This window comes from Podarcis filfolensis (assembly GCF_964270895.1).
Source record: "Podarcis filfolensis genome assembly, chromosome: 2".
In the NCBI taxonomy this organism is placed as follows: Eukaryota; Metazoa; Chordata; class Lepidosauria; order Squamata; family Lacertidae; genus Podarcis; species Podarcis filfolensis.
The window spans coordinates 106,043,898-106,071,237 of record NC_139605.1 but is presented as its reverse complement, the minus strand read 5'-3'; the positions used below and the strand labels follow the sequence as shown (position 1 = coordinate 106,071,237).

The following is a 27,340-nucleotide window of genomic DNA, read 5'->3' as shown; positions in this document are numbered from 1 at the left end:
TTTCCAAATTGCACAAAATGTTTATTTGCATTCATCTAGTTACATTTAAACTTGTAGGAGCTAGACTGGATTCAAAGTTTTTTTTGGCGAGTTCAGTTCTTTTTCTTCTTTTTTTAAACCAAAACACTTTTCACTCGTAAAAACAAACACATTAAAAAGACCACAAGAAATCATCATGAAGATAGCGGAATTAATTGGAGCTAGTTTCATAGTTTCTGACAAAAAAACAGAGCTTGAACACATTTCAGTGGTCTCAACCGTACTGCACTTGGACAGAATACAAGAACTCACAAAAAGTGAATATATTAAAGTCAGACACATCAGTTGAAACAAGAAAATAAGACAACAAAGACAACTGAGGCATTCAGATGTTCCAGGGCTGTCACAGAAAATATATTTTCTGTTTTGCTGTTTCGTTTGCATGCTGCTCAGAAGGTAAGTATGTTCTACTCCAATTCAGGGATTCCAATATTCACATGAGATCTTTGTGTCAACTTCTCCATTCTCTTGCAATAATGCGGAACCTTACAATACTGACCAGAGGCACACAACAACCACTTTGCCAGAGCCAGATGCAAATCCTGGAGCCCTGAAGAACTTTGGAAGTGTCCCTGATGTGAGACAATTTTGTAGTCATCCACTAATACTGTGTGGAAGCCAAGCTTCCAATGCCTTACTTTAATCTGAGCATTTGCCCCTTCTTGCAAATTGTATACAAGTGCACCCAATTCTAATATATGTAACAACGCACCAGCAGATCTAGAAGAGAATTACATATTACTTGGGGAGGAAGCTCCCATCCCCAGAGTACATATCTACTGGTCCAACAGACAAAATATCCAGATAAAATCTGAAAAAGGCAACATGTTCCGTTTTAGTTTTTAAAACACTGATATGAAAAAGAGCAAGTTAGAAAAAGAATAAATTCAATCTTAATATAAGACATTCATAATACAGTGGGACATGCTACAGTAACTGGACAGCAATCATCACAATGGAGATTCTAACATCTTGTTACTTAATACACAAGCTCTACAATCAAATTGCTACCACAGTTCATTGATCCAGATGCTAAAGAGCAGCACATTTAAAGCCCAGTTTTGCTACCAAGTCCCTGACCGATGAGACCTATCTAGTTCTTCAAGCTTCCCTCCCTGAAAAGGCCATTTGGGTGTGTGACGAACCACTATTCAAAAGTTTATAAACAACTGTTAATAGGATATGTTTTAGAAAATGAGAGAAAGAGCAAGGTATTTGCTTCCCACAGTCTTCCTCTGGGAGTCATTTGCCTCAACTTGCAATCCCGAACACACTTGCTAGGGAGAAAGCCCCACTGAACACAATGAGATTTACTCCCAGGTTAATATGCAAATGGACTGCTCTGTAAGCCTCATTATTTAAGCACCAGTCTCTTAGGCACCTCCCAAAATTACGCTTTATGAGTAATTTCATTTTTTTTACTGCTAATTGCTAACCACCTGTATTACAAGAGCAAATTATTTCCAGCGTGCTTTCACATAAACACATGCATCTATGTCTAGAAATGGCACTGTGGGATGGGTTTTTTGTATTAGTTAGCACTATTTGTTTTTTTAAAATAAATCCAAATCTGATAATTAAATTAACTGTGGAGGGTAGCAGGTTTTTAGGTAAGAGCTTGGCAGAGCCAATTTTGAAATTTCATAATGATCATTCACACACTTTTAATAAAAAGCTTTGGAAGAGGTATATAAGGTCAGGACAGTATGTGGAATGTAGTTGTTTTCTTGCAAAGTTTCACTGCAGCTACAACTGCACAACAGCAGCTGCATATACTTTTAAAATTATTTTTAAAAAACATTTTTATATAAAAAGTCGTATCAGTACAAGTGGTGGGGGGAGGAGGAAGCTTAAACTTATCTCTCCATGATTTGCGTTTTATTAAATTGTTTGTGAAAAAGTGGTAGAAAGCAACTTTAAAAAAGAAAAGAATTAAGTATTTGCTGTTACATCAACTTCCCCAATTCAAAACTGTCATTTCAAAAAGTTTATGCAGTTTAAAAACCGAAGAAATTAAACCCATTAAATACATCTTAAAAAAAAAAAAAGAATTTGTAAACATCAGGCCACCAACCATTTTTACACTGTTTTCCCTGTTAATGTAGAATGGACTATTAATAATGCAGCATGGTGTTTTAAACCACAAACCAAAGTTAGGCATGCTTACATCCAATTGGCTTAAGTGCACTAAACTTTGTGTGCTGGAGTGCAGCTTCTGCTGACCGACAGCAGATGCAATACAAAAGGGAAATGTTTCTGTGGAAACCCCAGCTGAAAAGAATGGGCCTTGTACAGTGATTTTGCGCTTTTCCCATTCATTCCACTAGCGGCTTCCACAGGAAAAATGCTTGTGGGGACTGTGTGCCCAGGACTTGATATATGAACAGCGATTCAAGGACACATTTTTGTCACTTTAGTTCACAGTAAATGTGTTTGAAAAACTATCAGTCAGTGCATTCCCACCCACGCCCCCCCTGCCCTGTGCAATATTTTCCCCACTTCCCCAGAATTTCTTTTTTTACCCAAGTAATACTGAGTCGGAGGCATAGTGCAGCTCGAAGGTGTGCGTGTCTTGTGTATTTAATATCATAAGTGACGGATGATTTCTGCAGGACTTTTGTAAAGGTACTTCCAGATAGCGTAGTAATGAACTGCAGCAGCCGTGGCGACAAACAGATGCCAGATGGCGTGGGCAAATGGAATGATCCCGTCGCTCTTGAAGAAGATCACTCCCATACAATAAATTAAGCCTCCCCAAGCAAGTTCTTGAAGTCCATCGGTGTTGTTCTGTGGATTAATAAAGTTTTTATTTTATTTTTTAAGCACTCTTTGTGAGAGAATGAGGCTGGTCATAACATTCTACTCCCCCTACTGAGTGGTACAGCAATATCACGCCCATTGAGACTGTATACACAGACAAGCATTAGCTGTCAAACTATTAAGGAGTGTTAGCACAGAGCTGTTCCTGCAGGTTCAGGCAGAGTTGCCATGTAGTCCTGCATCCCGTTCCCACGGCAGCTGGCAAAAGACTTCTGGAAAGGCTACAAGCAGGGCTTGAACACAACAGCTTATCCTGATATACCAGCAAACTGGTATTTGCTGGCATGCGGGCTCTGAACATGCAGGTTCCATTTAGCTATCATGGCCTTTAGAAAAATTCCAGAAGAACTGGTCTTACCCACTTTTAAAACCCATCTAATCCAGGAACCATCATCTCACCTAGCAGTAGAAAATTCCACAAATGAATCCTGCACTGTGTAAAGTAATTTTGTTTGTCTCTCCTAAATCTATTGCAAATATTGCTGGGTGACTCAAAGTCGTAATGCAATGGAGATAGAAGCACCACTTTATCCAGTCTCCACTGTATTAATTGAGGCTTATAAAGACTATTAAGTTGTTCCCTGTCTTTGTTCTCTCTTCCTTCCCCCACACTATGCCAAAATAATAAGATTCTATTGCTTTAACATTTTCTCTAAAAGAAGGTGTGCCAACATTTTGACAGTGTTGCTTGCCTTTATGCATCTTTTCCAACCTGGATATCCATTTTTATATAGGGTAACTAGAGCAGTAGATAGTATTCAAAGTGCAGCTACATCATAACTGTACAGAAAGGCATTGCAATATTGGCAATTTCACTTTCCATTTTCTTACTAATACCACTTGACACATAATTGGCCTTTCCCCCTGTCAGCATAGACTCAGTTGCTCTCACCATTAAACTATCTACCACTGTACCAAGATTCTTTTTCTGGAGAATGACAAGTCAACTCAGATCGTATCAGTGCATATGTTAAGTTGGGATATATTGCTCTAGTGTGTACCTTTTTATATTTAGTTATATCAAATCTCATCTGCCAATTGGTTGACCATTCACTCAGGCTGAAGAGACCAAGTGGCAACTCTTCACATGCAAACATCTTTGGTGTGAAGCCACACACTGGGGGTGGGGATGGAATATTCCAACCTTTTTTCATGTCTACAATTTATATATATTGCACCAGTTTGCTACCCTTCTTGGCTGCACTTCCAGCAACATCTATTCTTAATCACATCCTTCTTATCCCAGGGCTTATAAGCCAAGCCAAACTGAAACCATTTCCAAAAGGGTAGCTGTGTTAGTCCAAATAATATTCCGTACATGAATGTAATGGAAGTTTAATTGAATGGATATAAGAAAGTGAAATTAATTGCATCCGCTTTGTGCATCTGACCAAGAGTAATTTATCAATATACTGCTTAAAAGCCAATGAAAAAACATTGCATGTTGCTCCATCAAACAAGAAACCATTTCAATCTGCTAAGAGCACAAGAGTGGCATTGCTGGTTTATCTAGGCTATAGCAGTACAGTCGTACCTTGGTTGTCAAACGCCCTGGAACTCATACATTCTGGCTCCCGAACGCCGCAAACCCAGAAGTGATTGTTCTAGTCTGCGAACGTTCTTTTGGAACTCGAACATCTGACAGGGTTTCTGCGGCTTCCGATTGGCTGCCAGAGCTTACTGCAGCCAATCAGAAGCCGCAATTTTGTTTTCAGACATTTTGGAAGTCGAACAGACTTCCAGAATGGATTCCGTTTGACTTCCAAGGTATGACTGTATATCCCAAATTCCATTGCCTTTACTGACAATACAGTGGTTACAGACACTTCAGGTTACAGACTCCACTAACCCAGAAATAGTACCTCGAGTTAAGAACTTTGCTCCAGGATGAGAACAGAAATTGTGCGGCAGTGGCGCAGCGGCAGCAGGAGGCCCCATTAGCTAAAGTGGTACCTCAGGTTAAGAAAGGACCTCCAGGACGGATTAAGTTCTTAACCCGAGGTACCACTGTACTGCATATGTGGGTCAACACTGTTAATCTACAGACATTTGGATGGTGCCATATATAATCATTCTGCTAGGTTAAACAGGGTGCCTTAAGTTGGTGCCTGCTTCACTGGAGAATACATTTGCCAGCATGGTGTTATCTTCCCTACACCAATGTCGCTGTAGCTTACCGAGGAGGGTCTGGGGCAAGGTTGGGGCTGCATGAACGAACCTGCATCTGATTGGTTCTGCCAGGGCATTCATGCGACCAAAACCTCGCTGCTGCTAGTTGGCCCCATCCAGGTAAGTTGCAGAGATACTGGGGTTGGGATGGCAGCTCCACGTCCACCACAGTGGGTGCTGCTACTAGTGTTTTTAAGAGTTTTTTAAAAATGGAGGGAAAAAGAAAAAGTTAGGCAACAGAAGCACAGCAAATATCTAAATGAATACAGAAGTCTTTTTTAAACACAAACCTATAATAAGTATTAATAATAGCTCCCAAGAGTTAGATTTTAAAATTCTTTAGCAAGCATACTTACCATGGAGGTCACAACTAGAGCAGGAGAAAAACCCATTGCCAGATAGAAGAAGAGCTCCACAATTTTATACCTACAAAAATAAAGTAAAGTAAGCCTGCAACCAAGCAAAAGAAACATGCATCCCCGCCTCAAAAAGACAGCAATTTTCACTTGCATACATTTATCTCTTTCAGCAATACATTGCCAATTTTAGCAGCACATCTTTTGTTATACCCTCTACTGCACTGGGCTTCCACAGAATGGAAATAATTTTTTTTGGTTCAGCATTCCATTATCTGGAAAAACAAATGTCCAACAGATATCAAAAAGGAAGGCATTATCCTTTGACGACCCAGTGTGTCCCTGCATTGGAAAGATATCCTCCAGAGAAAACAGAGATCTTTCGTGCAGCCGAAAGCAAAAAAGCTGGGAGGTGGGACGAGGAAATTTGGGTGATGTGAAAAGCAGCAGGGACATACATTAAGAGAATCTGCCTTCCTCTTGTTGATGTGGCTAGAATTTTTACACCTATTAATCTTACTAGAAAATGATAAATATCAAATATCAGAAGCAGACAGTCTGTCTCCACTCGGTGGAATAGAAGATGGATTGCACCCAGAGTTTCTATTTCTTTGATAGAAATCCAGGTTCTTTTCACCCACTCATATTGAATTATTTATCAAAAAGAAATCTCACAAGTGAAAGGGAGTAATTTTCTACACTCTGGTGATGTGCCTGGTGCCAACATGTAATAAGACTGCCTGGCTATTAATTCAGCCTTTTCAGTCTGTGTTTCTCAAAAGAGATAAGAGAATACACTTATGTTAAAATTGTTTTGTTTTTCATTAAATAAAAATAAGCAAGATGACTATCTGTTCCAATTTTTCTTACAAGGAAGCACCACGTATAAAATAAATACACAAAGAAGAGGTGTCACTCCAAATGTAGAATGTTCCTTCACAAGTCACGATATCCTTCCATTTATGTATTTTTGCCATTTTCAAAATCGTAAGTTAAGTACACATATTAGAGTTCTGTGTTGACAACGTTTTAACCATGGTTCAGAAATCAGAAGCAGGCTAATGGGGATAAGGGTTCCAGTCCTCCTCTCTTCTATACTGCTTCAACATTATGCCTGATCATTGCTAAACTCAGTTAAACATGTCCTAACTCCACTTATGGGAATGCTGGATTTCCAGCTCACAACCTTGGCCTTAACTTGAACTGGTCACAGTTCCAAAAACCAGGACTAATATTTACATCTGCACAGATTCCAAGTCTACGAAACGCCAATTCAAATACGAATCACAATGTTGTCTTACTTCTCATGGTAGAGAAACACATAAATGGCTCCACCAGCAGCCATCAACCAGATAAACCATCGCATATGGGAGGCCAGAGGTCCAAGCTCACGAAGATTTAACCTAAAAAAAATTAAGGTGATCAAATGAAATGCAGAACTGACGGCAAATCAAATCAAAGACGATTTGTATTCCACGTGCAGATATAACAAAAGGATTAAAACTACTCAGACAGAGATATTCATTTCTACACCATTCAATTCATGAAGTATTTTTTTCCAAATTAGTTCAGTAAATTTAAAATACTGATGTGTGCAAAGATGATACCTATGAAGTTTGTACATTTTACAGCAAATATTTCGTTTTAACCATCAGCTTGACAGCAATTTTTTTTTATTTTTTACTCTTGACACTTGAGGTGGCTTACAACAACTTTAAAGAATTTACTAATAAAACAATTTACAACAACTTTAAGGAATTTATTGCAACCATGATGCCCTCAGATATCCCACTGGTGCCTCCCCTGCACCCCAGGTTCTCGGTGTTTTGGTCCCTTTTGGGGTTGTTTTCTGGGTTGCTATTTTTTTGGGGGGGGGGTTGCTGCCTGCTTTTTGTTTTCAGTTTTATTTGCCGTGGAGTGTCATAGGCTTTTTGTTTGTATGATGGCAGGGTTAGGTCCTGAGTATTGCCAGTTTCCCTTGTGTGAAATGGGTAAATTGTGGTACCCACAACGATTACTTTGATTTTCAAATGCGCCCCAGGCCCCAAAAGGCCGGGCCCCCCTACTGTAAGCAATACAAATGAGTAACTCCCTACATGCTATAAATCCTATTAAGATCACTGGTGTTTTGGGAGAGCAGAACTGAAAAGCAGTATCAGTTACTATGGTCATATATGAAATATCCTGGCCCCTGTACATCTGCAACACACCGTTTTCCATGCAGTTACCAAGAATGCGGTTGATGACTAAGGAGAAGCCTCCTTATGTATGCACGTTGTCCTTGATGGATCAGAACGGCTTTGTCAAAAATGCAAAGCCCTTATTTATTAAATGGAAAAAGGATTGCACTGCCCTGCTTCTAGCTCTCAGCAGATTAGGCCATGAGCAATTAGTCAACCAATCCATTAAGTGGAAGCTGTCACTGATAATATGCCATCACCATTTCGTCCTATCAGTAAGTACACATTTTTAATCCTTACCATGGTGCATATGATGCTGCAATGAAGATATAGATCATCACTCTGTCACACATATGAAAGCAGTGCTCCATTGTCCTAAATGGAAAGGCAAACAAGGGAACAGATCACTTAAAAAAAATCGGTATGTTACTAGAAACATTACCCAATATGAAACATTATTCTAAAAAATCTAAAAGCAGGACGGTAGGCATGCCATAGAGTTCCTTTCCTCAGGAACACGTAGCCCTAAATCTTAGTTCTACTGAAGGTATTTTGCTGTTCACCTAAGGCTAAAGAAGCCAATCCCAATCCCAACATATCACATGATAGATATGTATGTAGATAGATAAGTCAGATAGACAGACAGACACTTAGAAAGTCAGGGAATCCTGTGCAAATACAGTTTGCGTTCAGCTACACTTGTGAAGAAGTACAGAAACAGTGTGTGGGAGAGGAAGGAAGGGATGCACTACCTGCTGCTGCATTACCTGTGCTGAAGCAGCACAGGTCGTGCATCCCTTCCTTCCTTCCTCTCCTGTACCCGTGCAGCAGATTGGATACAGATGCCTTAAATAAATGTTTTGTGGTCTGTGGCTATACTGTAAAAGTAGCAACGCAACGACAAATCTTTTTCATCTTGTGTCTTTCACTATTCTACTCTGAAACGTTATACACGTAACATTTTTAAGACCAATAATGCGCAAAATTCAGTAGAATCCTCAAGCAGGAAAACTCTTATTACCCAGAGTGACTATGGTAAACCATCCCAACCTCCTTTGGTCAAGGAGGGTTACATCCAATGGCACAGAGGTAGCAATCTATTCCTGCAACAGGACTTCCCTTTCTTCTCCCTGCGTGGCCTTCGCCTCTGCTCCAACTCTCTGGAGTTTTTGAGGGTGCACGCAGGGCTGCAAGGGATGGGAGAGGAAGTTCTGCTGCCCAAGCAGATGTCTGTTGCATGAGCAGAACGGCAGTGATGGCTGCAACACGGATAAATCACAACCTAATTTACAAGCAGCAAGTTGTGTGCACGGCAGCACGAATGAACCCCAAATGAATACTTGATTTATACCTTAAATGACTCTTTTTCCAGGAAATTATATGAAACACTGTGGAAACGATGAACAGTGCACAGAGACCAATCCCATACATCCATGCTGTTATCTTTTCCCATCGATCATCAGAGAGCCTATGGAGCAGGGCACTACCCACAATGGCTGGAACAATGAGAAACTAGGGAAACAACAGAACATGTTTATTTGCTAGCCTACCAATACTCATTTAACATTCTACTTGCTATGCCTAGGCCTCAATCACCTACTATCTACCCTTTGCTTCAAAGAGGAGTAAAAAGAACCAGTGGTTTTTATAAGTTGTCTATTATACCCAGGTTTGTTACAGTTGAAAAGACATTGTTGTTTCTGTCTTTATCATGGAAGAGAGAGACATCTCTACACCAGAGACATCAGTAAGACTTTTAAGAATTTGCTTAGGCTGAAGGTCACAGAACTGCTGTGTCACCCACCCATCCCATCCCAACGCTGTGCCAAAATGTCAGAAGGTATATTGTATCTAGGATTAAAATATGCTGGAAGTAACACTTTGTTAAAGTTAACTGTGCAAGCAAAAACTGCAAAGTGCTTAGAGAAGGACTAACACAAATGCAGACACACTGATGTATAAATAATGTCCTGATTTACTCCCCGCCCTTTAAAACACTCAAACAACAACTTGTTATACAAGTCAACCTCAATGCTACTTCCGAGGTCAACAGCAGCTGCAGCAATTCGAATTTCAAAATAATGAAAGCTACTAAAACAGGAAGTGGAAATAGAGAAACTGAATGACTGGTATAAGGAAGGCCTTTCCAGTTGCAGATTTTACAGAAGTTATTTTTATTATGAGATCAGGGTTCCTCTTCTGCTACCCCTTTGTGCTTCATTTTAATCAGAAGACTTTTCAATAATCGAAGAGTATTTTCTAGCCTTATTACTGAAGGCTGGAATTTTTACAAGTTCTCCAGACAAACCTACTCACTCTTAGGTACTTACCGTATTTTTCACTCTATAAGACACACCTTTTCCCTCCTAAAAAGTAAGGGGAAATGTGTGCGCGTCTTATGGAGCGAACGCAGGCTGCACAGCTATCCCAGAAGCCACAACAGCAAGAGGGATTGTTGCTTTTGCTGTACAGAAATCCCTCTTGCTGTTCTGGCTTCTGGAATTCAGAATATTTTTTTTCTTGTTCTCCTCCTCCCAAAACTAGGTGTGTCTTATGGTCTGATGCATCTTATAGAGCGAAAAATACGGTAAATTGTTCCTACTTTTTAAAATTACAGCTAGGAATTTCTTTTAAGGAAAATTATGAACCAAGGCATGACCCTTAGAAACACCACCAAGTTTTCAGTTTAAGAGGGAGCTTGGAAAGTAATGATGGATGATGCGGTGTTAAAAGTCTGAGCTACAAATCAGGAAGTCCTTGTCTGAATTTCTCCTCTACTGTGAACTCACTAGTTGAGACCACCTAGCCTCTTTCTCAGTCTCATCCAGCCCCTCACACCCTGCATTAAGCACAATAATATTGGCTTACCTTAAAGGGTTGTTGTGAGGATCACAACTAGATATTGTCGGTGAAGTGTGACTACTTGAAAGTCTAAAGTATTGGTATTACTATTGCTATCGTTATGATTTGTTGCAACTGTTGCAATCGTTATGATTTGTTGCATTGATTTCAAACTACAAAGTGAGACTTCCAAAATATTTCAACATCTTGCCCAATATGTACCTGCCTGATGGTTTTCCAGCCCGATGAATCATTTTGCTTTTTGACATCACCAATGTAACAGTTTATTAAATACTCTAAAACTGAGGAAGAGCTGCAGTATCTAGTGATCCATGGCACACACCCAAGGTAAAATGTTCTGCGCGCTGTGATGCCAAGAGGTGATTTCAGATGCCTTCTTAATGCCAATATACAAACATTGCAGATGTTGTAAACTATCAGCTTTATAGCAGGAGAGCAATCCATTCGACAGCAAGGTAAAAGTAATTCATCTCTTAATGTCCCGGGCCTTTAAATTTTAAGAAAAGCTGCTATGCATTATGCTATTGAAATTTTATCTGCTTGATACTAGTTTAAAAGAATCAGCTGGTTCAGAGCAGCCCCACTTCCTGTGAGAGTGAACACTGGGAGAACATTATGATACCACATGGACTGACGTCTGCTGTAGTGCTTCTATGAAACCTGACATTTAAACATACAAATGTACAGTGGTACCTTGGTTTACGAACTTAATCCATTCCGGAAGTCTGTTCTTAAACCAAGGCATGCTTTCCCATAGCAGTGGGGGACTCAATTTACACTCAACAGAAAGCGGAACATATTCTGCTTCCAAGGCACAGTTTACAAACCAAAACACCTACTTCCGGGTTTGTGGCGTTCTTAATCCAAGTTGTTCATAAACTGAGCTGTTCTTAAACCAAGGTACCACTGTATTTGCATTTTACTAATGTCTGTGGCCCACTGGAAACTACTGACAAACTTCACCAAGGCTGTATTATGAATAAACCACACATTTCACCATGAGCTGGCAAAGAATGAATCAATGCTACTAAATGAAACAAAAAACAAAACATAAAACTCAGACAAAGTAGAAACAACAATCAAAAGACAAAGTTCTATTTGGCAATAATTTAATCATTACCTTTATCCTGAAAGCAGAATGAACTAGATCTTTTAAAAAGCAAAACATAAGCAAAAATCTCTGGTATAATATGTTGTGCACAACAGTTAAGGCAGCCTAGTTTGAAAGATTAATCAGAGCTTTGTTCAGCAGAAAGCCTGGAGAGAAATAAATAATTCCATTTTAGGTTCTGGATAGGAAAGCCTTATAAGAATTTGTACTTTTTCTTTTTTAGGCCATGGATTACTAACAGTATGCGTGGGCTGCAAGACTAGTAAATATTTTGTTTGTGGGACAATACTTTAGGCAGCCTTAGAAGCCACTTTGAGATGGAACATATGCTTCAATTTAAAACACTGCTGCTATCTGATTTTTAAAAGAGAGTGTCAAAACATTTTTGAAATAAATCTCTCTAGATCCTCCAAAGTGGGAGAAAAATCTTTAAGCAATTATTAGTTTAGGGGAAGTAGATCCTTGTGAGGCTTTAGCGAACTGTTGAGTCCTAAACATGCAGCAGAATGGAAAAAGATTGTATGTGTTATGTATGAGTGAATGAATGAATGAATGAGCAATCAATGGAATGTGTGGACTCTGCTGTTGTACCAGAACATTTACTTATTGCAGCAGTCTCAACTGTATTAACGACAATTCAGCAGTACCAGCCTGTATTCAAACTATGAATAAAACAAAATCTTACACAGATGGGAATTAGAATTACTTTTGATTGTGCTGCCAATAGATCAATTTACTTACCGCGTGAGTGTAACAGTTAGCAGCATGCTCATAGCAGGTAGGTTTGTAACGGCTATTTGCTGGAGCTGGGTGGTTCATGAATCTGTTGAGACAAGCAAAGCATACCGCTGATGCAAACCGTTAACTTAAAAGGATGTAGAGGAACAAGCTCAGAACGCTCAGCAATAGCAGTTTGTGACCTAGACCAAGGTTAATTGGGAGGTGAAGAAATGTAATGCATCATTTGGAAGCACTGTGTTCCACACTTTTTCCTACAGTACAAAAGGCAGCAGTATTTTCTTTACTCGTGACAAGAAAAGCAAGTCAGATTTTGTCGTCAAGGGACCTACTTCTCAATTAGCTGCCTACGTGAATTACGAATAAAATAAAAATCTCAACATACACATCACATCCTCCAACCACAGGCATCTTTTTTTAAAAAAAAGTTTTTGTAAGCCCTAGGACTTCAACGGACTGCCACAAGTTTTTTATTTATTCATATACCACCATGGACTTATTTGGGTTTACAAAAATGGAAGGGATGAAAGAGAACAATGACTAAATGCAGTTGCAGATACTTTGTCTTTGTTTCCACAAATGGGGATGAGAAAGACACATACAGAGGTGTTCTTGTCACAAGCATATGAGAAACTGGTTTCATCTGCTGTCTTGGTATCACACCACCAACACAAGCTTTTACAGTTATCAGTAACCTTTATTATCAGCATACAACTGGGCCAAACACACCAACTGTCCAATTGTCAACTGACTTTCAGCAAATGCTGGAAGCTTACAGACACTTTTGAAACTACTAAGCAGGCCATTCTGTTTTTATGAACCCAATAAGGATACTTTAACAAGTAACACCCCAAATGATAAAATTAAGAAATTATGTGTGGCACTTACAACACCACGATGATCAGGATACATTGAAGCTCTCATACCAGTAACTTTCCTTTTTTAAAAAATTGAACAACTCAAGTATTTATCAAACAAATGCTGCAACACTGCTCTTGCTCAGTCTGGTTTTATGACTTCTGCTGCCACCGTGAGGGCTGGAAGAAAGACCTGCTTCCCGTTGCAAGGCCTATTTCCACCTGGCCTAGGGGGTAGGGTCCAGACTCACCCTGAATAGCTAAAGGGACATTGCTGGAACAACTCTTAGGTTGGGGCAACTAGCTAAAATGTTTTAAACGGTTCTAATTTTGGTTCCTCTGTTTTGTTTTTATTGGGTTGATTAAATGATTAGTTGGGGTTGGCAGATATTTTAATTTGGGCATAACTGTAAACTGTTTATTATTGTTGTTGTTACTGTTGTTATTATTATTGGTTTCTATTGATTTATTGGTTTGTTTGTTGCTTTTATAGGTTATTTGGTTTTTTACTGCTAGAGATTTTGTTGCATTTTTATATATGTTGTAAGCCGCTCAGAATGGCTGGGAAAACCCAGCCAGATGGGCGGGATATAAATTTTAAAAGAAGAAGAAGAAGAAGAAGAAGAAGAAGAAGAAGAAGAAGAAGAAGACGACGACAAACTGGAGTAGTCTGGTAAGATTACACCACAGCAACAGTAGTGAAGTGCAGTGTTTAAGAGATCTCACTTGCTCCTGGACCCTTTTTTCAAAATGGGGGTAGGGGGCAAGTTCATACGTTAACATGTAATTTATAACTATCTCCTAAAAATACACAACAACTTTAATTCTAATATCTCACTCACCAGTGCATATATTACATCATGAGCTTACAATCTATTTTGTTTTATTCACGGTCCCTTTCAAAAATAGACATACTGTAGGATAAAACTATGGTTTGTACACAAAATGTAGAGAGCTGTCCTGATACGCACACCAGCTTCCCTGATGTCTCAATCTTCAAGGGAGTTGCCACATTGAACATTCAATATGGTGCCCTTCAAAACCCGTACAAGGGTTGAGTTTTGAAACTGAAATATCCAACTGTGTTTCGGATGTATGCAACCCATTCTATTCCACTCCTGCAAAATTCCATGGAGTTATTCCATTGCAAATAAGCAAACAGACTAGTTAAACCCCAAAGCCTAACTTTGCTTGGACTACTGGGAAGTACATCTTGCTTAACCCAATGGGATTTATCTCAAATAAATACACTGAGGCTCATCTAGAAGGTTTGTAGACTGAAATAGTATGAATGTTTCTAACTATAGTCTTCAGTATTGCTGCCTGTCCTACTGTGGCTATGCAAATACCATTTGCTATGAACAGGAATAACTTTGCATCTAAATATAAAATTTTATGCAGATCTCTCTATTGTTTCTAGGTTATCTTGTTTCTGTTTCTCAGTGCCCCGCCTGTACAATATGAAAATATTATTTTCCTACCTTACTGGGTGACCAAATAATTACAAGCTTCATAATACATACTAGTTGCATATACTGGTGAGCCAAAGTCTATATATTTTTATTTACTCCCAAAACATGCATAAAATTTTGTGCTAATCTCTATAAACATCTATAGTGCCAGTGCCACTTGGTAAATTTCATGCTAGAAACTGCATTACTGAAGTGATGATTATAAAGTAGTAAATGGATAGCTGTTTGCACTAAAATTGTTTGCTTTCAAAAATTATATTGTCACACTGTAGATAATACACACCAGACTGTTTTAGTCCATCTGAAATCTGCAGCTATATCAGCAGAGGACCACAGAATCAATCTAGCAGTTTGGCAACAAAACTCATATGGCTGCAAACACCAACAATTATTAAAAACCTATCATCTTATCTCCAAATAAACATGTATAGGACTGTGCTTTAAGTCCCACTGCATTCAGTAGGGCCTGCTTCCTAGCTAATGTGTTTAGGACTGCAGCCTTAACAAATAATTTGTTTAAAGAAACTCTTTGAACTTTGTGGATACAGACAATATCCTGTTTCCACTCATAACAATAGTTTGTTTTGCAGAGCTATACACACTTTATTTTTTGAAAGACAGTCTCTGCCCACAGGCTCACCATCTAAGAGAGACACAAAATAAAATAAAATCTAGAAGTAACACACAAAAGAGATGGGGAAATGGGTATTCATACAAGTTCTTTTATGCTGCGCCAGTAAAGTCACATACAGGAGTTTATATAACACACTGCTCAGTGTGCATGCTAAAAAGAAAGGAGTCAATTTTTAAATAGCCTTGGAAGCAAGGGGAAGATATGGTTTTGCTAAATTGCTTTTTGTAACAGCCTCAGGTTGTGAGGGCAATATCAACTGTGCTATACACTTAGCCTGCTGTTTCTTAATTTGGAAAGCTGATGAGAGAAAAAAAAGAATCTGATGGCCTAAATACACAGGATCTTATGTATCAGGAATTTATTCTCCAGGCTACACCCAGCTGCCAAAAGCCTCATCTGAGGATATAGAGGGCTCATTCAGACTTGCACTTGTCCCGTGCACAGGTCTACGAGGGTTTTGCCCTGGAAAACCTTCTCTTTACTGATAAATCTGGGCAATTGTCAATCTGGAGAAAATCCTGATTTAGGGGTTTTCATTCTGCAAATATGGCTCCAGATACAGGTATTAAATTACACATGCTCAGGCTTCTACAGTTCTGTCAATGCCACTCTTACCATGGAAAGTGTGACAAGTGATCAGCCTTACTCCCGACTTTGAAGTGCCTCTCAAGACCACACCACACCCAGGCCACATCCCTGCCCCAGACACACACCCTATGCTTCACCCTCTCCTTGAGTGCTCTTGCCTAACTCAGGCAACGCCTCTTCCTTGCTTGGATGGGGGATACAACAGGCTATGCAAGTGTGTGTAGAAAACAAGCCGACTGTGCAATGGCAAATTTGCATTCACTACTTTGTTCACTTGTGCATCTGGCCGCACCCAGCACTGGCGAATGTGGCCCTCAGGTAGAAAAATATTCCCCACTCTAAGCTAAATATCTTCCATTTCCCTCCATTGTGATTAACATTCTTTGTGAGGGTCAAAACATTGGAAGAGTTGCAGTGTTTTATCCATTGCCACACCACCACCAAGATTTTTGCTGCCTGACAATCCACAAAGGTACAGCTGCTCAAAGACGTCTTCGGCTGTGCAGACTGAATAACTCAATATTGCAGCCTGGCAACATCCCTCTGCCAGAAGGCACAGCTTTGCATCTCTCTCCTTACAGATTCAAACATGTCTTTAAACCTATAAACACATATGGATTAGTGCCTGCCTATCTATAAAAGGGGCAACAATTACTAGATAAAAATATAGTATTTTTTATTTTTTTAGGTCAATGTTCAGAGGTTAGATTAGTTAACTTCTGATAGCTGTTCTGCCTGAAATTCAAAGTACGAATCTCAGTTGCCCTTGTGTCCAACTGTATGGATAACTGAAACAGATTGGAAAGCTCATATTGTTATAACTTGGTGCCCAAGTTGTGTTATGAGCTTTTTGAGACATTATGGCTAGAGTGTGCTAGTTGTGTTGGTAAAAGCTTCTAGCAAGTACCACAGCCAACGACACTTAAGAACCACTTAGTTTTCTCCAAGGCTGGTACAAAGAGTCAAATTCAATGTTAACCATACATGAGAGTAGACCCGTTGAATTCAATGGGAATAACTAACTTAACTCCATTTATTTCAATGAATCTACTTTTGAGTAGAATTTAGTTGGCTACAACTCAGAGGATGTATCAAAGTGAAATGAAATAGATAAAATATAACACTGCTATACCTCTTTACCCGAGCCCAAATTTTAACAATATACCTACTTGACCATAGTCAACAGTTCCAGGGTCATACAAGTAAAGAGAAAAGGTCTGTTCAAAGTAAGAATGAAAAGCTGGGAAACCAAGAGGAAAAAGGCAGCCATTGCTTCAGTATGCCTCATGTGTAAAACAGATGGAGGCAAGCTTATCAATATGGGGATGAACCTTGTACAAAACTGGCTCAATCATTAAACTACACCTCCCTCCTTCCCCCATGCTTCTATTATTCCTTTCCTTTTAAAAAATAAATAGATGTATTTTGCAAACACTGAAGTAGCAATACTGTAGAAATGGAAAAGATAAATATCATAAACATCTAAATTCCTGATATTAGCCTCCTTATGCAATACAAACATTCCTACTGACATCTTAATTCCATTTATGAACCAACACATTGCTGGACAGAAATGACCTAATTTGAGCAAGAATCTATTTCTGCCCCTTTTTAATGATTTCCAAATTGTTTTTACATTCTTTGCTGCCCCTCTTTCCCAGTTCTAGACTGTAACATAGCCAAAACAAACAGATGAATCCTGTCTCACTGCAGAGTCAATCATTCAAAAGAGAGAGGAGAAAAATGCTGAAAATCCTCTCTAACAGCCATACGTGAAGGAGAAGCTTAGTTCAACCAACATGAGTATGACAAACACCGGATATATGAACTTTCACCCACTTCCAGAAGATGGAAAAGCCTCATCTTTCACTGTGATCTATTTCCTTTCTAAAAGCAGAGCAGTATACTGTACTCACCTCTTCTCTCAGTCATCAGATGCCTACCCACCTTTCGAAGAGAGAAAATTGTGCAAACAAGACTTCCACTTGCATATAAAGTTTTAAGAGCCCAGTAAACAACAGCAATGTGCAGTACTGGATACCCATATTCTCTGAAAATCCCAGAAGCCCAGCTCTTATTCTCAAAAAGTTTATCTTATGGTAAAGTGGTAGGGGGGTGTCATGAAAACCACAGATGAACAGGAAAATACAGAATCATGGGAAGAATTGGAGAGAAGCAAGAGCATGAAATTAGTGCAGGGGGTTGAATTTCAGATGCCTTTCATACCCAGCCTTGAGCCAGGAACACTTGCCTCCCTAAGATCAGTGCTAACATTCTCAGGAAGAATGGCAGTAAAGGAGGTACAGTACTATAAGACAAACATTAGTTGAATATGACCCAATAGGGTCAAGGCAAGTGTTATATCTGGGGTAAATGTGTTGTTGCTTCAAGGGATTAATCTTGGAGGTGACTTCTTTCTGGTCAGATGCACGAAAACAACCTTCCTGCTTTGCTCATACAAGAACAATGCATGTTACTACAGTACAGGAATGCACAATCAAATTCCACTGGCTTTTGCAAGTAAATATGTGAGATGTTTTTCCCCCTCTAGAAAATAAAAGAATTTTGTCAGAGCATCCCCACTTTAAGAATGTGATTTTAAGTGTGACTTTCTGAACAGTGCAATATGGGGAAGAGCCCTGGGAGAGTTAAAAGGATCTGTACCCCATCAATGAAGGTACAACAGGAACATGTTGGAGATGCAAAATGAAGCAGAAAATTCACTACATTATAAACTACAATAAGATCTCTCTTAAGGAAAATTTAGCTGAAAAGCAGCTCATTTTCCCTTTCCACACCATCTTGGAGAAGTCATATTTGAATTATCCAATTCCACTGCTCTCTCTCACTATTGATTTTCACCCAGCACATGTATTCCCAAACCTGTTTGTACTTAGTCCTATTCAGCTGCTCTTTTGCACAAACACTGTTATGAGAATGTTTTATAGATGGAGACCAAAGCACTTTCCAAGACAAGAAATATCAAATCCATATCAACTACAGAAATTCCTACTGATTTCTTAAGCCAAGGCCCTCATGAGTGTCCAAGCAAACGAGTCAAATAAACAGGAAACAAAGGATTGCATGCTACACCCTTTTACTTTACATCAACCAAAGGAAACTACTTCCAGCACCTTCCCTGGTGCCACATACACACTTTACTTCATTCACAGCACTCCCTCAGTTTCAACTCATTCATAATATTTACCACCACTCAATTCTGTTGTCGCAATCTCTCCATGACCCACACAATCACACTTTGCTTTGTTTAGGCAAGGTCTACCCTGTGTGGAATTAAGATCTGTGATAGTATCACAACAGGCTAAGGGACATAGGAGTCAACTTCTAGATGCCAAGGTCCTTTTGCCCCCCATAAATATTTGGGGGGCCGCCCCCCAAAAAGTTGCCATTGCGCATTGCCATTCAAATGGTGTATCATGCAATTATGTGATGCTTACCTACCCCTTCCTCCCCAGCCCCAATATTTTATTCAAGTTTGCACCCTTGCTAAGGGCTAAACTAACCTAGGCGGCAGCATCTTGGGGTTCTGCAAAAGCACCAGGGCAGCCTCCCCAAATGCATTCGCGGAAAACGTAAGAAACTACGGTGTGGGTGTAGCAGAAGAGGGTTCAATAGACTAGACTTGCAGGAATGGCCAAACTTGGCCCTCCAGATGTTTTGGGACTACAATTCCCATCATCCCTGACCACTGGTCCTGTTAGCTAGGCATGGGAGTTTTCATCCCGAAACATCTGGAGGGCCAAGTTTGGTCATGCCTGGCACACAGTGGTTCTCAACCTGCGGGTCCCCAGATGTTGTTGGACTACAACTCCCATCATCCCTGAGCTCTGGCCTTGCTAGCTAGAGGTGATGGAAGTTGTAGTTCAACAACATCTGGGGACCCACAGGTTGAGAAAGGCTGCGACTAGAGACAAGGAAGGTGGGTTTAACACCCCATGTTAAAAGTGGGGGGGGGGAGCGGATATCTTGTCTGCATTAAGTGATCTGGATGCCCGTGCAAACGGGAGGAGACGATCGCGGGGCGGGGGAGGGGATCCCCAAGAGTGGGCGGAGTTTCCCCGGGCGAGATCAAAGGCTTCGGAGGGAAATCCACTAGAAGAATCCGCCTCGTCCCTAAGCGGAGAAAAATATCATCCCGGGAAGAGGACCCTGAATATATCCCAAGAAATGAAATCTGTCGCTCGCACACATACGCCCAGGCGCGCGCGCGCGCGCCTCACCTCCTGAATTTCTCCTGGAGGCGCCGCATGGGGGTCCAGCGCAGCCGCCTCACGTCGAGCCAGGCGAGCTGGGGGTCGGCACGGGGGGCTCCCGGCGGCTCCTGAGGCGGCGAGGGCCGGAGTCCGGGCCCTCATTGGCTTGCCAGCCCCGAGCGGAGGTAGCTGGAGGAGGCGAGGCGAGGCGAAGCCAGGCCCGGGGCTGCTGCTGCTGCTGCTGCTGCTGCTGCCGTTGCCTTGGGGTCGCGCGCGGAGTCGAGAGAAGCAGCCGGCCGGCGGCGGGGCTCCCGCTTTTTAAAGCGGCGCCGTCGGCTCTCGCGCCGCGCGCTCCGGCCCTCGGCTCGGACCCGCCCCCCCCGCGCGCGCCGGTTGTCAGTTCAGTCGGGTGCCGAGGCCAGGTCGGGAAGCCCCGCCCACGCCCGACCGCCGGAGACGCCGATTGGTTGGGAAGGAAGAAGTGGGTGGGAGGGGGAAGAGGGCGAGGGAGGGAAGCGGCGGGAGAACAATGGGCGGTTGGCGGGGAGCGCGCGCGCGGTGGGCGGGAAAAGGGAGGCGGCGGGCGGTGAGGTGAAAAGGAGGGTGGTTCGATTTGAACGCGGTTTAGAAGCGGGGGCGAGGATGAGTCAGGGCAGCGGCTGCCTCTCTTCTCAAAGGGGAATCCTCCTCAGAAAGGGAAGGAGGAGTCCTCTGGCTGCCTGAGTTTATTTTCATCCATTTTTCTAGAAATAAAACTCAGGACTCCAAACTTGTTGAGCTCTTTCTCTCTTTTTTAAGGAAACTCTAAAGTTTCCTTAAAAAGCTTCTTCTTCTTTTTAGGCAATCGACCTCAACATCAGAATCAGCAGAATCTTTTTTAAAAAAACACTTTCATTAAACAAACATTACATCCAAAAAAGAAAACAAAAAACCCACAAACTAATCTTACGTAGTTATTACAGTTGTCAAGCATCTAGAATAAATGTGTATTATATAAAATAATATATAAAAGAAATAAAAAGAGGGAAGAAAAAGAAAAATGCATGATGATAAAACCGAAAAATTAGCAAAACAAACTATCAAACAAAAAGCAGTATTTAGTTAATTCAAACCAGTACCAGGGTATAATCAGAAGAATCTTTATTTGCATCAGCCACTAGCCATAGGGATAAAATAAAAATGTACTGAAGATAGATATTTAAAACATAACAATAGAAAATACATTTTGGGGGTTTGCAACCATAATCAAATATAGATCTTATTCTCATCGCCCCCCCCCATTAAAAAACCTTGCAGTTTTTGCTGTCACCTAATCATCTTGATCTGCTAAAAGAAAGGACACAGTAGCAATGGTTGGGCACCCCCAGTGTGGACAATAATAAAGGGGTAAAAACCTCACTCCTCAAATCTTTATAAATAGAGTGCAAGCCAGAAGGACACGAGCCACTGACTCAATATTGCCATCTCCACAGGGACCTCAACATCGCAGACACTGTTGCCTATTTTCCAAAAGTTCCCCCAGACGCCAGTTAAATCCTGGACGTGTCCAGAAAATTTGGGACGTGTAGGAACCCCCCTAGGGGGCTTGTTGCATTCCCTTCTCATGAAAACAGGGACATCTTATTCAATAATAATAATAATAATAATAATAATAATAATAATAGAAAACAGGCTTTGTTTCACCTGAATCAAAGACCCAGTTTGGCACCCTTCTTCTTCTTCTTCTTCTTCTTCTTCTTCTTCTTCTTCTTCTTCTTCTTCTTTTTAACCTGCCCATCTGACTGGGTTGCCCCAGCCACTCTGAGCGGCTTCCAACATAATAAACATTGAACAATTTCCCTATACAGGCCTGCTTTCCTGTGTCTTCTAAAGGCTGTATAGTTAATTATCTCCTTGGTTCGGGGGCCGGATAACTGCTATCCCCTCCAACATTTCTCCAATGAAAATAGGGACGTCCTAAGGAAAAGCGGGACATTCCAGGATCAAAATCAGAAACCGGGACTGCTTCTCTAAATCAGGGACTGGCCCTGGAAAAGAGGGTCTTCTTGGAAGGAGCTGTTCTCTTCTGACCTTCCATGGTTGAAAATGGGGATGGTTCTTGAAGGCCGCCTCAAGTCTTCTTGACCCAAACACAAAGAAGCACCTCTAAAGAGCCCCCAAAAGAAAGAACTATTGAGTCCAAAAGAGGTGTTTCTCGAGGGCTTTTCTGTGCCAATCCTGTTCTCGCCCCGCTCAGCGCATCTCCCTCAAGAGAGATGCTCCGCTTGTAATTCTCACATTGGGTGCTTGAAGAAAAAGAGAACAGTGTGATGCAAGACACTTGCACTTCTCCACAGAAGAGGCTGCCCTGTGCTTCTCTTCATGAGTCACTGTTCTGGACCTTCAACCTCTGCTGGGAGCCAGTGGTTTTGGCATGCTATTGGGTTGTTTGAGTTGGGGATGAAGCAGGACCATAAACTGACTTCAGTACTGCGTCTCTGCATGAGTCGCCGGCCTGGGCTTACCTCTTTTCGGTCAGGATTCACGCTTAGACACCCACAGCTGTCGCTAACATGGGAAATCCCGCATTATGCATTGCTGAACGCCTTTGTCTGCCTATCTGTAACAATTTGCAATGGCTGAGCTGTCCCGACTTGTGAAATAGGTGTGTTGGTAAACTGACCATAGAAATTCTTTTGAGCCTCTGCTGAAGAAGAGGTCGCAGAATCGCAGCCTAGAATTGCAAGTAGTGAGGGAGAAAGAGGTAGGAGTTTAGGATGCTGGTCAACTGGCAGGTCAGGTGCTGCAGAAGCTGTGGTCTCTACCACCAGCCAGATACTAATAGATGTTCTTCCAGTTGCATGAGAGTCACTGATTTGCAAACGGAAGAATGTTTGAAAGAACTAACAGCATGAGAACCCAGCTGCATGGATCTTTATCATATAACTGGGACGTGCATGGTGCTGTGGTCTAAACACTGAGCCTCTTGGGCTTGCCGATCAGAAGGTCAGCGGTTCGAATCCCCACAACCGGGTGAGCTCCCATTGTTCGGTCCCAGCTCCTGCCAACCTAGCAGTTCAAAAGCACGCAGTGCAAGTAGATAAATAAGCACCGCTCTGGCGGGAAGGTAAACGGCGTTTCGGTGTGCTTCTCTGGTTTCGCCAGAAGTGGCTTAGTCATGCTGGCCACATGACCTGGAAAAACTGTCTGCGGAAATGGACAAATGCCTGCTCCCTCGGCCTGTAAAGCGAGATGAGCGCCACAATCCCAGAGTCTTTCGCGACTGGACTTAATTGTCAGGGGTCCCTTTACCTTTACCTTTATCATATAACTGGCATCCTTCACGGTTTCCATTATGTCTGAAAGACTCATGGAATCAAACACTGCCCTCTTAGCTGAGTCATTTAAACATTCAGTTGTGAGGGAGGTGCTCTGCGATTGTTAGCCAAAGTAGCAACTTCTAATCATGTTTTATGCGTCACTACTATTGTTTCGAAACACATTTATTTCTCTTTTCCTCTTAATGCTCATAATTTCTTTTCCATGTGAGGCGCAGCTAAATACAGTTCACTTTGTCCTACAAAGTACATAGCCTTGCAGTTGAAACCAAGCAGAAGTGTCCTTTTAAAGAAAAAGAATTACCAGGCTGGCAAGCAAACTGAATTTCCTTCAAATGACAGCGGAAAGACAGCACCTCCCCCCCCCTTGGCCCTTTGTGTGTAACTGAGGCTTAAAAACAAAGGCCGTATTCAAAGCACATCAACTGCAGCTGGACATAAGTAACAAAGCTGGGGGGAAGTTTTGTTATCAAAGAGGTGTTATGCAGAAGAAGAATGCAAGAACAAAAAGGAATTGCGTTGAAAAAGGCTAGCAATAGCAAAATGATAGCAAAGAGGGAAATGATTGATGAGGAAAGTATCATGAATGATTGTTGTCAACCCGCATTGCGTGGACAGGCGGAGTCCCCAGATCCCGCGCGGTCCCCCCGTCACGTGGAATAACGACTCAAGACAACCTGCTATGGGATTAAATTGGCCACAACTTTATTAAATTTCAAATGTGGGTAGACCTTGGCTCAGGCATTGGGCGTTCTCCCTCCCTAGTCCCCAGCCGGGGACCTAGGGAGCATCAGGGTTATCCAGTGTGTGGGGGGGGGATGGGCCGGCTCTGGAGAACATATGTTCAAGCAGAGATAGCCGCCCCCGTAACGCCGCCGCCGCAGGGGAGAGCAATGACGACCTTTCGGCGTACGGTCAAAGCCTCCCTTCAGAAAACCCCTTTAACGGGGAACCCTGGTATCGCCGCCGCAAAGAGGAAGATGGACAAAAGGATTCCGCCCAAGGCCTGATACCGCCAAAGTTGTGACGTTTTGCTACGGGAAAGGCGAAACCTGCTAATGCAGGGAAATTCCTTTCCGGCCCTTTAACAGCGACCTTAACGTAGCAGCGCCCGCATACCTGTGAAGAAAAGTTAACCTGCAAAACCTGTGAAGAAAAGTTAACCTGCAAAATAAGACATTAACTGAGGGTGGGTAGGGTGGGAGAAGCTCTGGAGCCAAGTGAGGATTCCCAGGTAAGATCCTCCCTCTATTGTGTGGGCAGGTAATCCCTCCCCTACCTGGCCTGGTCTCCTTGGCAACGCTTCCCCCAGGTGGGATTGGACAACTGACTGAGGTAGGCGGAGACCTCCAGGTATCCCACCTGAGGGAAGGCAAAGCCAAGCCTATGCTGTTGGAGCCGCTCCAGATCTAGGGGCTGCACGTGTCCACGCAAAGGGCGCCCCCCGTTTTAAGCGGGGAACGGTCATTGTTGCCAAGCACCCCAAAAGTATAGATCAGAATAACATCCTTTAAGTCTGCAGTTTTAAAAACAAATAGGAGCACTTAGATGTATTCAAGCCAGTTTACGCCACATTCCCAAAGCCACAGTTCACATTGTCCCATTATTTTGACTCGGACTGACAGCTTGATCCTATGGATGTGAGACTTGCAAAGGAGTAATGCTGTGCCAGTCACTGAAGCAGTGCAAACTAACACTGATTCAAACATTACATTTTTAGGTGCAAGCCTAAGCTTTAAGTGCACATCTAAAAATATAGTACAAATGAGACAAATGTGTTTGGGAAACACAAATCATGGCCATGTGTAAGTGAGGCAGGATTGGCTGCAGATCCCTTTCTCGGGGTAGAATTAGACACCAGGGGGATAGCTATACCTGTGCATAGTTCTTGTTCACCTAACAAAAAAAGAAAAGAAATTCCCTGTGTAATGAGATCCCATTAAATTGTGGGGTTCACCCAGACCCTATTCCAGGCTTCCTCAAACTCGGCCCTCCAGATGTTTTGAGACTACAATTCCCATCATCCCTGACCACTGGTCCTGCTAGCTAGGGATCATGGGAGTTGTAGGCCAAAAACATCTGGAGGGCAGAGGTTGAGGAAGCCTGCCCTATTCCATTTCACTGGCTCCCACTAGCAGGGGCAAGGAAACTTACAGCATGATGTCACATTGATGTCACATTGTGCAGAAAGTTGGACCAGATCTTTGGGGAACAGGGTATAGATATGCCACTTTTGGCTGTAACCTGGGTTCTACCTACCATCCAGTGGGCCTGCTGCCAAATAAAGCATAGAACAGCCTCGTCACTGGTATGGGTCAAGTACTAGCATGTCATCCTCACTACTTTTCTGCTTCAGGGACATAAAGGGTCAAACTCTGGAGTCAACCCATAACAAACAAACAATGAAGTCATACTCAAAGTAGTATCATAGAAATCAGTGGGTTGTTCATTATATCTAACCTATATTTATATCAGTGGCTTACAACAAAATATCTTCAAAAATTACAATATATAAATAACTCTTGAATGTGTTTATGGCAATCTCTTCTAATCTGCGGCTGCTGCTATTATGTTCCAGGCTTTTCCTTCTAAGGGGAGGTTATAGTAGATGCTGTAAATGCGAAGCTTTAAATGCAAGAAATGCCAGTTTGAATTGTCTGTTGAATATAACCCATGCTATCTCTTCCTGGCTTTACTATTTCTTTTCTAGGTATTTAAATATTTGGATTACACCAAAAATCAAAAAGCACAATCTGAATAACAGACCTATATACCTGTTGGATTGCCATTTTCCTCCTGAATAGCGTGGTAACATAGTGTATATATAATCATAGGTGGTGCCTTCTGAAGGCTATTTAGTAAATTTAGGGAGCTGCCATTAAAAACTAAACTTGCATCATTCCTGGTAGAGACTCAAATTACAAAATGCAACTTCTCATCATTGCCAATATCTGTTCCAGCAGCAACTCACCAGGGTGAATTTAACAAGCACAGATTATTTTCTTAGAAGACTCCAGTGTTGTCATTTTAATCTCTGATATACAAAGGTTTCCTCTGCAGCAGCCCCCTACCCTCATGCGTATCACAGTCACTTTGAATTATATGTGCATATTGTTCATTTTGAGAGACAGAAACCTAGCAGAGTGACAGGTCAGAAACGAGGTGCCTGCAGTTCTTCTAACAGCTGCCTTTTCGATCTTCATTTTACAACCAAATCAAATCCTTCATACCACAGATCGCTCAAGCCAAATGACAGGAACCTCAACCAAGACGAAAAAGGACATACTCGAAAGCTTCCAGTGCTGCGAGCCAACACTACATGATAAGTCTAAAGGTTAGTACTAGCAGTGAGTAAGTCCCTGCACAGAAACATTTGATAACAATATAGATCTGTAAATTCATGCAGAAGCCCCAGTGGTGCTGTCATAATGACCACACACATTCCATGGCTCAACCGAAACATGGCTCAGCTGAAATCAGTCAGACATACGATTATGCATAAGAAACTTACAAGTCTTGGAGCAAACATTGGGATAGGGGTGGAGAATGGAAGCAAGATCTGTCAACTTTTGATGTAGCAGATGTTGAGTGCTAGTTTCAGTGAGCGCAGCGTGGAACTGCTGCTGCAAAGTTCAGAGGCAGATGTTACCTGCTAGTTCTGCCTTGTTGCCCAGAGAATACTCACTTTTCTGGGTTTTTAGTAGTCTCAAATGAATCCTTGTTGGTCAAAGATTTCCTTTTTTTGCCCCATGAGCTGTTGGACATTCTTTAACACCAAGGTCCTCCTAAGTAACAGAAGAGTAATCAGGCAGGAATCCTGGCTTCCTCCTGGTGTATGTTGATTTCGTTTGTTCAGTCTTCTTGAAGAGTGAGAATGGAAAAAAAAAGTTGGGATTGGCATACTTAAAAACTAGTCCGCCCACCACATGGGTATGGAGTAAGAGATTAGCAAATCTTACTCATGCGACTGTTTTGGCAAGTAG

General features: G+C 41.7%; 1 protein-coding gene across 3 annotated transcripts; it reads right to left on the bottom strand.

Moving 5' to 3' along the window:
* MMD (monocyte to macrophage differentiation associated) lies at window positions 1-27,340 on the bottom strand. Of its 3 annotated transcripts, none has more exons than XM_083598989.1 (7): window positions 26,869-27,340; window positions 12,279-12,360; window positions 8,916-9,076; window positions 7,865-7,939; window positions 6,686-6,787; window positions 5,385-5,454; window positions 1-2,826 (listed from the first exon to the last, which is right to left on the bottom strand). In XM_083598989.1, exons 2-7 carry the CDS (start codon window positions 12,354-12,356, stop codon window positions 2,626-2,628), a joined length of 687 nt encoding a protein of 228 aa, XP_083455115.1. In that variant the 5' UTR covers window positions 12,357-12,360; window positions 26,869-27,340; the 3' UTR covers window positions 1-2,625. The 3 variants fall into 3 exon arrangements, with proteins under 3 accessions (XP_083455115.1, XP_083455113.1, XP_083455114.1); XM_083598987.1 differs by having other exon boundaries at window positions 27,043-27,337; XM_083598988.1 differs by lacking the exon at window positions 26,869-27,340 and adding an exon at window positions 20,068-20,475.

Bases quoted from the DNA above. Each gene is read 5' to 3' on its own strand.
- MMD (XM_083598987.1), bottom strand. From the start codon at position 27,122: ATGTCCAACAGCTCATGGGGCAAAAAAAGGAAATCTTTGACCAACAAG. The intron at 7,940-8,915 runs GTATAAATCAAG...CTTTCCATTTAG, and splicing joins TGGAAAAAGAGTCATTTAAG to GACAATGGAGCACTGCTTTC. The intron at 5,455-6,685 runs GTAAGACAACAT...TTATTTTTGTAG, and splicing joins GTGTTTCTCTACCATGAGAA to GTATAAAATTGTGGAGCTCT.